The sequence below is a fragment of the Pagrus major genome, chromosome 8, assembly GCF_040436345.1.
Source record: "Pagrus major chromosome 8, Pma_NU_1.0".
Taxonomy (NCBI): Eukaryota; Metazoa; Chordata; class Actinopteri; order Spariformes; family Sparidae; genus Pagrus; species Pagrus major.
The window spans coordinates 9,007,821-9,021,225 of NC_133222.1; the positions used below are offsets into that span (position 1 = coordinate 9,007,821).

Below are 13,405 nucleotides of genomic sequence, written 5' to 3' on the forward strand. Positions count from 1 at the left end.
GACTTGAATTTTAAAAACGTATTATTTAACTTAATGAGAGTGTTTTGCTGTAAATATCCCACTTTACTAAATCTTCATGTTCATGTAAGAGTCTCTTCAAGTGTCCTTTTGTAAACCGTCTGTGTTGCTTCCAGCTGATGTGGTTTTTATAAGAGCAGCGCTGTGAAATAAAACGTCTGTGAACGCTGCACGTGTTTGTTATCTGTCGGTCTGAGGTGCGAGTGTGACCTTTTTTAAAGTTTATGATTGGAAAGTTTGTGTTGCACACACACACAGACATTAGATGGCCCACGAGAGCAAAGGATAAGGAAAGTGAAAAGTCCAAACCAATGTGCAAAATATGTCAAGTTCACCATGACATCACATATCTGTGTGTGTGTGTGTGTGTGTGTGTGTGTGTGTGTGTGTGTGATATCTTATTTGTTTCGAACTTTTAATGCCGAGCCCCACTGTTCAAAAGTACAAGACAATTTTTGCTTCTTAAACCAACAGTCAGCCTTTCCTGCAGGGTCGGTACAGCTAATTTTCCTTTGGCCCCTGGCAGATTCTGCTCTCTAACTGTTTGTAAGCAAAAATTCAACCTTGTCATGAGCAAAACCTGGATATTAAATCAACTGGACACCCTGGGGCTAACGCAAAAAGGACTCGTACTAACAGATTTGCTGTTAAGTGGCAAGTACGGCTGATTTGTCTACACCTGTTGTACAAATTAGGGGTAGACCGATAATCAGCCCTGGATGGTTATAGGGTTAATCAGCATTTTCCAGTTATCTGTATTGGTGATTTTTCAGATTGCCGATAAAATAAACCAATTTCAAAAATGTGCTACTTTGGCTCCGATGCAGCATCCTCGAACACAATGTCCTGCCTACAACACTATCTGATTGGTAAGACGTCACAACTAATAGCAACAATAACAAACAATAAAATAATCTGAATCTGCAAAGTAAGTAGTAACTGAATTTATCACATGATGTAGTGGAGAGGAAGTATAAAGTAGAATTATAATGGTTTTATCTGAATAAATTAGTTAAAATATGATAAGTTCTTTTTTGCAAATGTATTTTGCCCACAAATGGAGCTGAACGTGCAGCTTTATATCAAACACAATTCCTCAATGCCAGGTGGCATTCAACGGGCTGAAGCAAGTGACTTACTACAAGTATGTGAAGTCGAGAGAGAGAAAAGATGTCGGACAGATTTTTGAGCTATTCTTTTTCAAACTGTGGACATTGTTTTCATGGGCTTGGGAGTAGTCCTCCCCAAAATAAACTGAAATCAGTGGAGCAGAACCAGAGATACTGTACTTTTCATTCCACACATTCTTCTCGCTTGTGAAAACTGGGCAGCTTCATTACCCACAATGCAACTCAATCCCAGAGAGTTCGGGGGGTGAGATAGACTCTAGTGACGGCAGAGATGAAGAGTTGGGCTACAGCCGTCTGGTAAACTCACAAAGCCAACACTGACTCATGTTACATCACTCGAGGCACTTTATTAGACCATTTAATTTTTTTTACATGTGCAGCAGCACTCTTCAAGACCTGTAAACAGACTGTGATGTGTTAAATGGTGGCTCACTGGGGACCTGACTTATAATTTGGGATTTGAGGGCGGCTGCCAAGGTGGCCAATCAGAGTTCAGAGTTCGAACGAGCCTCCTAAACCACCAGACACACCCCCTCGAGTTAAACAAAAGAACAACTAGTAGAAAATCTGACTTATTGTTCTCAACGGTTTGGTGGATAGCTCGTGCGTCTAATTTTAATTTTTCACAAGATGAGACATAATGACACAAAACACTCGACCCATTTAAATGTTTGTTGCTGTGTGTGTGTCTGTGTGTGTGTATCCGGGCACTGACCTCTCTTAGGGCTGAAAGCCAAAAGTAAAATTCTCTAAAAATCCTACACCAACCTATCAAATATCACATCACAATCATTGCTCTTACTGTGCTTTAATATCATAGATGTGAAGACGTTATGAAGAATTTCCTCTCGGTCACAAATTCAGTCCAAAGTGTGTGAGAAGGAAACCTGATGACCTGAAGTGACTCGTGAAAAACAGGTCATCTGGTGCGTTTGACTGGCAGGAATCAATAAATTACGAACACTGGGCCATCGACTGAGGATTGTTAAATAACGTCTCGTCAACTTCACCTCTGGTCCAACAAACAGCACAGATTTTACCTGAATAATACACAATCAATCTGTGGACTGGAAATCACCAGTCAGTGTTACGTAACGTGGTCAATACTCATAAGTAAAACTGTATCTATTAAAGCTTATTTGTGTGCTTTTTTCGATACTAAACCTATTATATGGTTACAAATTAACAACTTAACCGTGGTAAAAAGAACTACTGAGTCATTCTACATCAGTCCAAACAGGTAACCTGCTGATTATTGAAAAACTCTTCCTGACATGGACACACACACGTACAAACACACTACATGTACACAAGGCCAAGGTTCATCACAGGGTACCCCATTAGCTGAGGTTTGGTTAAAGTGTGACTGGAAAGTAGGCCTACAGCGCAGGTCAAAGCATTAAAGTGTAAACCGGCAGGATATAAAGGAGCAGGGAAACGACCAACACACCACAACACAGACTTCATCCGTCAGCCATGAGGGTCGTCAGCATCGTACGTATGGCTTTAATACACACAAAGCTTTGTTTTTTTTAATGTTTTTTAACAAATCTATCTATTTTGACTTCTTGTATTTTTCTTTTTTGAAAGACTATGTGTTATTTATCTGAAAAGGTTTGCTGTACTGTACTTTCAAATTGCAGGGTCCGGACCCATCGCTGACTTATCGGCCAAATTTGGAGAAGACTGGAACTAAAGAGAAGGAAGAATACAGAAACTTTGAGGTGAGTATTCAAAGCTTTCCTTCAGCTAACACCACTTATTTAGTGCTGCGTTCCTTTATAGCAAGTTGACAAATTCAGAGGTGAGAAACACCGTTATTACAATTATACACTGTTAAATTTTAAAAGTTGACTTTACTTTAAATAAGTCAGGAAACTGATTCCATCAGAGTAACTAAGTAAAGCAGACTATTAAGTCACAATGTCAGATTTTACACTGTGGGAGTGTTATAATTACATAAAGACACCAATTCTAAGCTTTATTTTCTATTTGAAAGGACACAATCTTATTCATCTCCATTAAAAAAAATGCAGTTCTACCTGAGTTAACTGAAAGGCCAATTTTTATTTTTATTTAAGTAGTCTCTTTCGCTTCGATGTAAATGCAGAATGAAAAAAGCGAATTTTTGAAAAAAGTGAATTTTGGACTTCAAACCATTAGAGGTCGTTGTGGAGTCACTCGATAGCAAACTATAAACCTGAAATGATGTTAATCGCTTGTGATGCATGTGTGTGTTTCAGGGAGGAAGTCTGATTGACCGTGTGTTCAAAACATACAGTTTGATGCACACCAACCAGACGCTGGACTTTGTGAAACAGAAGGTGAGCGAATCAGGAGCATGTGAAATTCAGCAAAGTGTCATCAAGAGCCTCTCTACTTAAACACTGAGGCAGTGTTCGATACGTATGGATTCTGAAATATGTGAAATTGTCATTTTTCACGCTGTCATTACACAAGTACTTGCCATCCTTCTGCTAAACAGCAAGTTGACACACACATTATTTTTAAAAGACCTGACCTATTTAGTGTTTACTACAGTCATTCTGCTGTCAATTTTTGCCTGTGGTATCAAAAATGGTATCAAATATTGATATTTTTCAAGGTATTGTATCGAAGTTAGACATTCAACACATACTCTGAAACACATCCAGTATAACATTTAAAGCAGTGGTGCATCCAAATATTTTATCTACGTGTCAGTGTGTCAAATATCAGCAATTAATTGCAAAATAATCCAAATTGCAAGAACTGCAATTATTTTATAAAGATAAAATGTGTCACAAAACAGTGTTTTAATGAAATTTTGTAATAATAATCATGACTTATATCACAATATCTGTCAAAATAATCGCAATATCACTTTTTTACCTGTTGTGCAGCCCTATCAGTGACCCTGTTCATGTAACTTCTCTTGCACTAAATCTCACAGATTTTCTATTTTCTTTGTATTTTGTGGACGTCTGGACGTGGATGTTTTGCTGTGGTTGACTGAGTGACCCTGTCAGACTGAGCAAACAAATGTTATGCAGTCCTTTGAAGTGAAAGACAAAGAGCTGATGGACTATTTGTCTGGACTAAATGTGTAACTAACCTCACTTTCATTTCTTTGCAAGTTTGCAGAGGGAGACTGTTCTGTTTTTTGTATATGTGACCCAGTCACGGTCATCTGCTCTGACGCTGTTTATGGAACTTTGTACGATACTGGAGAGTGTCGTTAATATTTAAAGAGGTGCAGCCCTTTTAGTACAATGTGACGTGCTGGCTAATAGTGCTCTCTGCTCACTGGATGCATTTTCATGAACTGATTTTCAAATTATTTGCAGACACACCAGATCCCTTTATCCCTGCAGATTCAAGAGTAGGCATTATTAAAAAATAAAGAAAAAAAGAAAGAAATTTTGAGACAGAAAATCTCCCCACCAACACTGTGACTCTTACTTCCCTGCAGCACTCTGAATGGACCGGCTGCACACACACTCAGATGGGAATGATGGACGCCATCATGTCTCTAGACCAGCTGGTGGACGAGTCCGATCCTGACGTAGACTTTCCAAACTCCTTCCACGCCTTCCAGACTGCCGAGGGCATCCGCCAAGCACACCCAGACAAAGGTACCATAACAGGGACAAAGAGTACACACAGAGGCTGTGTACAAACACATAGACAAGTCTGTTAAACATCTGCACTCACTGTCTCTCCACAGACTGGTTCCAGTTGGTGGGTCTGATCCATGATGTTGGGAAGATCATGGCTCTTTGGGATGAACCACAGGTAACACTTGTCTTCTCAATACTCTTAATGCTATTTCTCTATCATCTCTCTTTGTGATTACCATTATTATAAATACCCCATTCATTCTTAATTACATATAATAGACCTAATGAATCCTAACAGCAGTCTTCTGTATGTTTGCACTCTGCAGTGGGCTGTAGTTGGTGACACCTTCCCAGTGGGCTGCAAGTATCAAAACTCCATCGTGTTCAGAGACAGCACCTTTCTGGAAAACCCAGATGAAAAAAATCCCAGCTGCAAGTTGGTATTTTCACGCTGCATTATCAAAATCTGTGAATGACAGTCTGGGTGTTTCGGTGACTTAAAATATGCAAAGAAATAAGGTGGTCACAATTTTAAAGTTCAACACTCGATGCCTCTTTCGATGACATGGCAAAAAGAAAGGGTCCTAGGCACACTAAATATTTTTTTCCCTCTCTCTCGTTTTTTTAAATTAACCTACACTGGTGCCGGTTCAGAAAACGTCACTGAACACATGCCAATACGTTTTGTAACAATGTTAATATTTGCACAGCCCTGGGTTGCAAATCTGATTGCAGATGTGATTCTTTTTATAGCTTTGGTACTGTCCCATGCAGATGGTCTTGAAAAAGTATCAATACTTGCACCCTGCACAGAAACACTTATGTGCCAGGTTTCTGTCTTTTACAATGTAAAAAGACTTAAGAATTGACTGCCTTTACTTTTACAAAAAATCAGTTAAATTATCCTCTTGACATCTGTAGTCCATAAACTTATATTTGTAATGAATGGAACAAAAGAAAAAAACAAACATTAAAAGTACTCTGCTCCACCATCCCTGTTTATTTTGCTACTAAAATGATCTACCACACCTATAGGCTTGTTTTTTTTTTTTTTTATGTACTAGGATTTTGTCCCACTTACATTTCTTTTACTCTCTTTAGTACTGAAAACGGGATCTATGAAGCAAAGTGTGGGCTGGACAGCGTCTTCATGTCCTGGGGCCATGATGGTAAGAGACATTCAGCCACACACAAACTGGGCTGTAACCAATCTCACGCACAAACATCCACTACAATTTTTAAAATAAGAAAATATCTGTTTGGGACCTAAAGTCCTGCTTTGTTGTTTTCAGAGTATCTCTACAAAGTTATGAAGTTCAACAACTGTTCCATCCCAGAGGAGGTGAGGTCTTGTAAATAATAAAGAAAATCAGAGCAGAGCAGAGATCAACTCCTTTACCGTCTCTCTCCAGGGGTTGTACATGATTCGCTTCCATTCATTCTACCCCTGGCACTCCCACGGAGACTACATGCATCTGTGCAATGACAAAGACGTGCGCATGCTGCCCTGGGTCCAAGAGTTTAAGTGAGTATCCATCTTACGGTCTCACATGCACATGACTTTACTTGTTGCTTTGACCTAAAGCTTCATCTTCCATCCTTTCCACAGCAAATTTGACTTGTACACAAAGACCACCGAACTGCCGGACATCGACAAGCTGAAGCCGTACTACCAGTCTCTGATCGACAAGTACTGTCCGGGAGTACTGAAGTGGTGAAAAACGACTCTTACTTACTTACTTACTTACTCTTACGCTCTTACTGTGACTGATTTGACGTGCTGTTGCTTTATAGTAACACTAACACGCTATATTTACACACATATAAGGAATCAATGAGTTTAAAACTACACACATGATAACCTGAGTAATTGTATCTCATGCAAGTTATTAAAAATGTCATGATTGTTACACATTTTCAGATAAAAAACAATCTGAAGCATTTATATTTTGTTGTATTTTAATGTTATAAAAACATTTTAAAAGTACTAAATCTATTTGTGTGATGTTTCATTTCTAACAAAGAATGAAAAGACACGTTTGTGAAAAGAAAAAGTGCAAAGAGTTTTAGTTCTGTACATACAGCAAGAAACCACAGCGACAAATATAAAAGGACACCAACACACACCACAGACAAGAGACCGAAAAAAAAAAAGAGTGACATGAACAACACACACTTACTCTCTAGACAGGCAACACAGAACCCGTTTTATATTTTAAATTCTATATTTCTCTATTTTTAACATGATTGGATTTCACTTTTAATGCAACATAAGGTTTTAAAATCTGGCAAGATCTGCTGAACTAAGTGATCGGTTTATGATGTATACAGCTGATATATGAACATTGTACTACAGTAAGGTGACTGTGAAAGAAGGCAAATGGTTTTCCATAATTGACCTGTTCAGAAATACAAATATACACAAAAGAATACTTTCTTTGGTCATTCTGGGAACATTTTGAAGGCCGGTGGTGAGATCAGTCTACTACGTCTATTACCTGCGTCTTTTCTCATCTTTTTCTTTCCTCCTCCTCTTCCTCCTCATCCTCATCCTGTTCATCATCACCAACAGTGTCTTTCTCCTCTGCTCCCCCCCCCTCCTCCACCTCATCTTCACCAAACTCCCCATCTTCTTTCTCTTCCTCCTCCTCCTCCTCTGCTGCCTGCTGTTTATCGGACTCCCCACAAAGGTCTGAAGAGCTGTCAGGTACATGATCACTCTGATCGCTGACAGTTTTGTGTTTGCTCCTGTTTTGTAATCCCTGAAGGAGACAGATGGTGGTGCTGCACGCAATGAGGGTCCAGATTAGTATGGGGGCAGGAACACCTCTGACCTGAGAGCGCACCCACCTGACCGCCTGAGCAACAGTTGTGTTGGACATGCGACGTAGAGGCGATTTGTCCTACACACAAAGATGAACATAATTCAATATTAATAGGTTGGAGGTACAGAAAAACATCTCTGAGAGTTTCGATCTCATTTTCTAAGATGAATTTACCTTGAGTCCATACTGGTTGAGCATGTTCTCCAGGAAGGCGTTGCCCAGGTGCACTGTGGGATAAAACTCCTCATCGTAGACCCTCCTCCACCAACGCTCTGGGTAAGAGCTGCCAACAAAGACCAACCCAGTCAACATTCATTTGAAATGAGCATCATCAGATTTCCTCAGTGAATGTTAACAGTGAGACAGAGAGAGAGAGAGAGAGAGAGAGAGATAACTGACCCGTCAGCCTTTGGTTCAGTGAACCAGTATCTGTAGCGGTGGGCTCGAAGATAAGCAGGAGGCTGCTGGTGGAACGGATACTGAGAGATATCTGTCTGGATCAACTCGATCACTGCAGAACAAAACAAAACATTCAGATCTTAAAATAGACAAAAATCACTGCCTTCTATTCAATGGTAATTTAACACTGAATCATTTAATGTAGAGAACATTTTCTGCCCTGTGCTCTGTGGCTTGACTTTTAAGTGCCTGTAGCCCTGGTAACAAGGTTGAGTCTCACACTAACACACTGTCAAAGATGGTAAAAACTTTAAAACAACAATTAATGGTTGTGCTTTTATAGTCTTCATCACTAAAATGTAAAGACAGTAGAGCAGTGTGTGCGTTTGTGTCTGCAGCATTCTCTTTCTTGATTATACCACTGGGGGGCACTAGAGACAAAGTACTTTCCAAATTCTACAGGTGGCTTTTACTGCAAACATGAACATGAACAAGGCAGTGAACAAGACTGCTCTTAGGTGTAAGATAAAAGTTGTAACTTATACCTACGTTGGAACTATTTTAGTTGGTGCAACCCTTAAAATTTTAGTAGAGCATAAACTCCGTCCTACGTTAGAAATTAAGTTCAAACTGGGCTCAGTTTGATCTTAGGCATAGTTGGTGCAACACAGTACAGGACTAGATTCACTCAGATATCACAACCCAATCACTGATGTCACAGGAGGAGGCCTCATCAATAAGTTGACGATGACTAAAGACCCACTCTGACATCACTGTGTGTAGCGAGGGGTGCAGCATCTTCGGAGGGTTTAACCCATAAAATGCAGTGCAGTTGTTGCTTTCTGCCTTATTTGAGTCTGCGTTGAATTGTCCTTTAGGGACAGGAGATACAACAACAAAAACATCACATACCATCTCTTTTGCCCTGCAGCAGTCTGTAAATGAGGCTGGTGAACCATGGAGCCTGTGTGTGAGTCCCGAGGGCAGCAAACCACATCTGCCAGTCCAACCTGGGCTGGTGAGGGGTCACCACAGAAGGAGGCGCACTTAGGTTGCCTGGTTTATACATAAACTCAATCTCCTACAAGACAAAAAAAAAAAAAGACACTGAAATGAAAAACTTGCTACAGCGAAAAACAGGACTTCCTCCATGGTATTATTGTATAGTTACAGACTGTGTAAACTATGGGCATCTTACACAGCAAGTCCTGTCGTCATTAACAGTCATTAACAGGCTTAAGGTCCCATTTAAACCATATGAACTTCTCTCTCTTACCGTCCATGACACTCCGTCGTTGCTTCCCTCGATGACGACCTCCGGCCGTCCACCCACCCCGGTCATCCTTCTGAATAGGCCGTACGAGTTGACCAGCTGGAAGCGATCCACCACCTCGTAGGCCCGACGCACTCCTGGCCACAACCTGCCGTGAGAGTCAAACTCTATGTAGGTGAATGGCACCTGGAAAAGACAAACACAGTCAAGAAGGTGAAAATATTTCGGTGAAATTGTGGCAACAAGGAATGAGAAATTATAGGACAAAGAAAGCCACATATGGTAATGCTGGTAAACGTAAAGAGTAAGGTGAGAAGAAATAATGTTGCATAGTAATGAGGCTCAACTGCATGACACATTAGCTTTACGATACGGAGTCCAATCATTACTGTGTGTCCAGGAGCACCCACCAGACTAATAGTGAACATAGCAGCGGTGGCAGCAGCAAACAAACTCCACTGGACAGTTCCACAAAACCTCCTCAGGAAGCCAGAGACACACGCACACCTAGAAAAACACAAAATTAGATATCTTATTTTTGTGCTTAATATTTTCTATAAAAAACGTACCCCATTAACATGCAAGAACAGAACTACATAATCAAGCACCTACAAACACACACACAAAGGGAGAATCGTACCTGAACATGGATGTGACCATCTCCCAGGTGAGGGAGAGGACACCAATCCAGATACAGGGGATAGTGACAGTCTTCAGAAACTGGTTAAACTGGTGGAATGTAAATGCTGCAAGGACAAAAAAATGTAAACAAAAACAACTGCAAAATTCAATCGTTTATAATCACATACATGTACACAGACGCACACACCTGTCCTGGAAGAGACGGCGTTCTTCTTTGGATCCAGCTGCAGGTCAAACAACACAATGGCTCCGAAGATCATGAGAGCCCAGACTGCCAGCTCCACCAGGTAACACAGCCACGACCACAGCTTGGAGTCTGACCAGAGCAGAAAGAAAGTGTGATGATAGTCTGGTAGGTAAACTACGGCAGGGTGGAGGACAACAGTTTTCAATATGTGTGTTGTATGTACACTGTTTATCATACCATTGTTGCTGATCTTGTCTGCCTTGCGTAGCCAGAAGCGTACGTGCTGGTCGTCCAGAAGCGACAGACAGAGGGCCAAAGTCAGCAGGTTGAAGAAATTGTAGTTGCCCGTCAAAATGATGAGCACTTGCAGCAGCACCTGCAAATAAAGGAACCCAAAATTAAGCAAGAATTTCTTCTGCTGCACAAAACCAGGCACAATGCTTTACATACAAATCATTGCTAATTGTAGATTGTTAAGGAGGAATTCCTAGGCAGGAAACATTAACCTATTAACACAAAACACAACTGAGCAAAGTAAAGGGAGAAAATGTGTTGAGAACAATTGTAAAATTAAAAAACACTTGTTTTTCTACCCACCTGCAAGTAAAAAGACCCGAGCCGGAGTCTGCGCAGTGGGCTGAAGAATAGCAGGGGTACAGCGATCTCTATGATGAAGGTCCCCATCACACTCATCTTCTGCCACCACACTGGAAACTGGTGGGCAAACCAGGCCAGCGGGGTGGGGATACACTGAGTCTCATAATGGTACGTCAGAGCTGTTAGTGAAAAAGAATATTCATCAAATGAAAAAATAACATAGACAAGATCCTGATGCTCACTAACAAAAGTAAATGCCAAACAGCTGAGAAAGTCTTGTAATATAAATATGCCGACAGAATAAAAAGGACTCATACACACCTGTTAGGCCCCACCACGTGGGACAGCGCGATGTGAGTTTCACCACACCGGAGGCAAACATGAGCCTGAAGAGCAGCCAGCGGATCAGCCAGAAGGTCACACGATCATGCTCTCTGACCCCTCGTGACCCTCTGATTAACGTCAGCGGAGCAACAAGGATACAGAGGAATCCTGTCTCCAGAAGCAAGTTGTCCCTGGACAAGTAATAAGTTGAGAAAACAACAGGAAACAAATAAATGGATGGACAGAGAGGCAACTAAGAGTAAAGCATGGTTGTCATTCTAATTAAATGATGTTTATAGAGTTGTTGCACAGCAGCAGGGACAAACATCACTATGATGTTACAAACAGCAGACTGAGGATGACACAAACATATCAGCAAACTGCCAAAACCATCTTGGGATTCTTAAAGCAGCTGCTATTTATAACGCTATTATGTTAAGCACAAAAAAAATTAATCATTACTCACCACTGGAAGTACAGAAATACTTGGCCCACCTGAAACAAGAAGCAAAAGGAAAGGGCAGTGAGAGAAGACACACCATGACAGCAACCCGTGAATGAAAACTAGCCACAGTCAATACTGTAAACTCACCTGGTACATGGACAGGTACAAGGCCCAGAGGCAGAAAAACACCACGCTGTCTCGGAAAGCTTCCACCAGCGTGGCGGCGAGGCTCAGCGCAGCCCCTATAAGACACAGCAGCTCCATAGCGGTGTGCGTATCCAAGCCGAGTCGCGGTCCCAGCCACAGCAGGGTGGGAGAGGACAGCAGCTGTTCCCTCAGAGGTTTACCGCTGTATCGCAGCTGCCAACGAGCAGGCAGCAGCCCCTCATTACCATAGAGACCTGGAAATGGACATAAGCATGGGAAGCAACAACATTTAATTTCCACTGTCCTAAGTTGGATGACGTGTGATATGTGCCTCTATGTTTTTCCCATATGTGTGTATGAGGACTCTACTGCAAACAAAATCTACCTCTGGGTACTAATAAAGTAGCTTGAACTTGATTAAATTAAATAAAGTGTCTTAGGATGGTGCCAGAATGATCTTAGGCATCATTTCTTCAAGAAACTACTGGGAGGATGGTCAGTGTATCATCCAATTAACCATAATTAAAACTATCCACACAACTGATGATAATTTATCAAAAATGTCATTGTGCTAATATTTTATGAAAATAAGTTATCAATATTGAGATTTTTGGTCAAAGATTTCAAGATGTTTGATATTTTTGCCCAGTCCTATCATATATGAAGTGTTTCTGACAAGATTTAAAAATATCAAGATATATATTATGTATCACAATATAACCTAAAATCATTGCATATACAGACCATCATCAGGATCAATGCATGTCTGCCACAGTCCAGATTGAAATGCCTCTTACAAGGAATAACTTGTATACTTATATTCAAATGCAACATATTTCAAAGGGAACACAGCATTATGTGATCTTCTGTGTTTGTGTTTTATTGACTGTACTCTGAAATGAATGAATCCATTCCTGGAGTGGCCTTAAATGAATGCAAAATGCACAGTGGAAAAACAAGGCACTGTAAAAAAATTAAGTTAGCACTGTGACTAAAGGCTTTTCCCAAATACATGGGCGTGGGCGAGGTCTTCAGGAATTCTGCTGGGCTACCTAAAAAAAAAAAAAAATCGTCCTGCTCTGGTAAAAACAGAGGTTTTGTGGGTAGTGTAGTACAACACATTGCTATCATGTGTGCGTATTTACAACAGGTTGAGTCTCCCAACAGCTGTTAGCTCGTAAAGTTAGCAAGGAGCAGGGAAACTTTCCGGAAACTTCCATGCTCTTCTTCCCCTCACACGGGAGCATGAAAAAGAGCACAGACCGCCAAGTCCACGGCTAACAAGCTAACACATTAGCAGTTAACACAAGCAGCACTACGTGAAGTTGGCTCGCTTCCACGCACGTAGCAAAGCTGCGAGTCTCACCTGGAATCTGCACGTAGAGGGACACAAAGGCGGTCAGATAGATGACCGCCATGCACCAGAGGAACAAGCGCCGCGGCAGGATGACTTCCCCCATATCTGAGCCGCTACTTCCACTGCTTTGGTGCCCCTGCCTGTTCCAGTGGCAGGACGGGAAACAGGGAACGCGGTTTAACACAGCCGCAGGCGGGAGGACACGTAGCGGCGAGCGGCTTATAAACAATTCACCCGAGCGGGCTCAAGATGGCGCCGCAGTTCTGTTGAACGTTGTGCTGCATTCACGAAAATCGGATTAAATATAAATATTAGATGTTAGTCGTTTCCGACTACCACGCTCAGCAGTCCTGTCTGTACTGTTTTCCTCGTGTACTTGAGTTGGGGTTTTACGTAATTGTATCAGTCATAACTACAATACAAGGCAAGCAATGTTGTCCCTCGATTTGTGGTTAAAAGTCA

General features: G+C 41.3%; 2 protein-coding genes across 2 annotated transcripts; one reads left to right on the plus strand and one right to left on the minus strand.

Annotated features, from left to right (window-relative positions):
* Window positions 1-2,536: 2,536 nt before the first annotated feature.
* Window positions 2,537-6,739, plus strand: miox (myo-inositol oxygenase). The gene is made up of 10 exons (XM_073471380.1): window positions 2,537-2,642; window positions 2,792-2,872; window positions 3,392-3,472; window positions 4,600-4,762; window positions 4,855-4,922; window positions 5,074-5,183; window positions 5,849-5,916; window positions 6,040-6,089; window positions 6,160-6,272; window positions 6,357-6,739. The coding sequence occupies exons 1-10, from the start codon at window positions 2,625-2,627 to the stop codon at window positions 6,463-6,465; spliced, it is 861 nt and encodes a 286-aa protein (XP_073327481.1). The 5' UTR covers window positions 2,537-2,624; the 3' UTR covers window positions 6,466-6,739.
* Window positions 6,689-13,164, minus strand: lmf2a (lipase maturation factor 2a). Its single transcript, XM_073471379.1, has 14 exons — window positions 12,953-13,164; window positions 11,587-11,840; window positions 11,461-11,489; window positions 10,992-11,185; window positions 10,671-10,849; window positions 10,311-10,449; window positions 10,074-10,202; window positions 9,885-9,990; window positions 9,655-9,751; window positions 9,248-9,430; window positions 8,884-9,052; window positions 7,972-8,083; window positions 7,747-7,855; window positions 6,689-7,650 (listed from the first exon to the last, which is right to left on the minus strand). The coding sequence occupies exons 1-14, from the start codon at window positions 13,044-13,046 to the stop codon at window positions 7,258-7,260; spliced, it is 2,187 nt and encodes a 728-aa protein (XP_073327480.1). The 5' UTR covers window positions 13,047-13,164; the 3' UTR covers window positions 6,689-7,257.
* Window positions 13,165-13,405: the final 241 nt, after the last annotated feature.

Coding starts and splice junctions, on each gene's coding strand:
- miox (XM_073471380.1), top strand. Junction 4,923..5,073: donor CTCTTTGGGATGAACCACAG/GTAACACTTGTC, acceptor TGCACTCTGCAG/TGGGCTGTAGTTGGTGACAC. Junction 6,273..6,356: donor CCCTGGGTCCAAGAGTTTAA/GTGAGTATCCAT, acceptor TCCTTTCCACAG/CAAATTTGACTTGTACACAA.
- lmf2a (XM_073471379.1), bottom strand. CDS start 13,046: ATGGGGGAAGTCATCCTGCCGCGGCGCTTGTTCCTCTGGTGCATGGCG. Junction 11,490..11,586: donor TGTACCTGTCCATGTACCAG/GTGAGTTTACAG, acceptor TTCTTGTTTCAG/GTGGGCCAAGTATTTCTGTA. Junction 9,431..9,654: donor CTATGTTCACTATTAGTCTG/GTGGGTGCTCCT, acceptor TGTCTTTTCCAG/GTGCCATTCACCTACATAGA.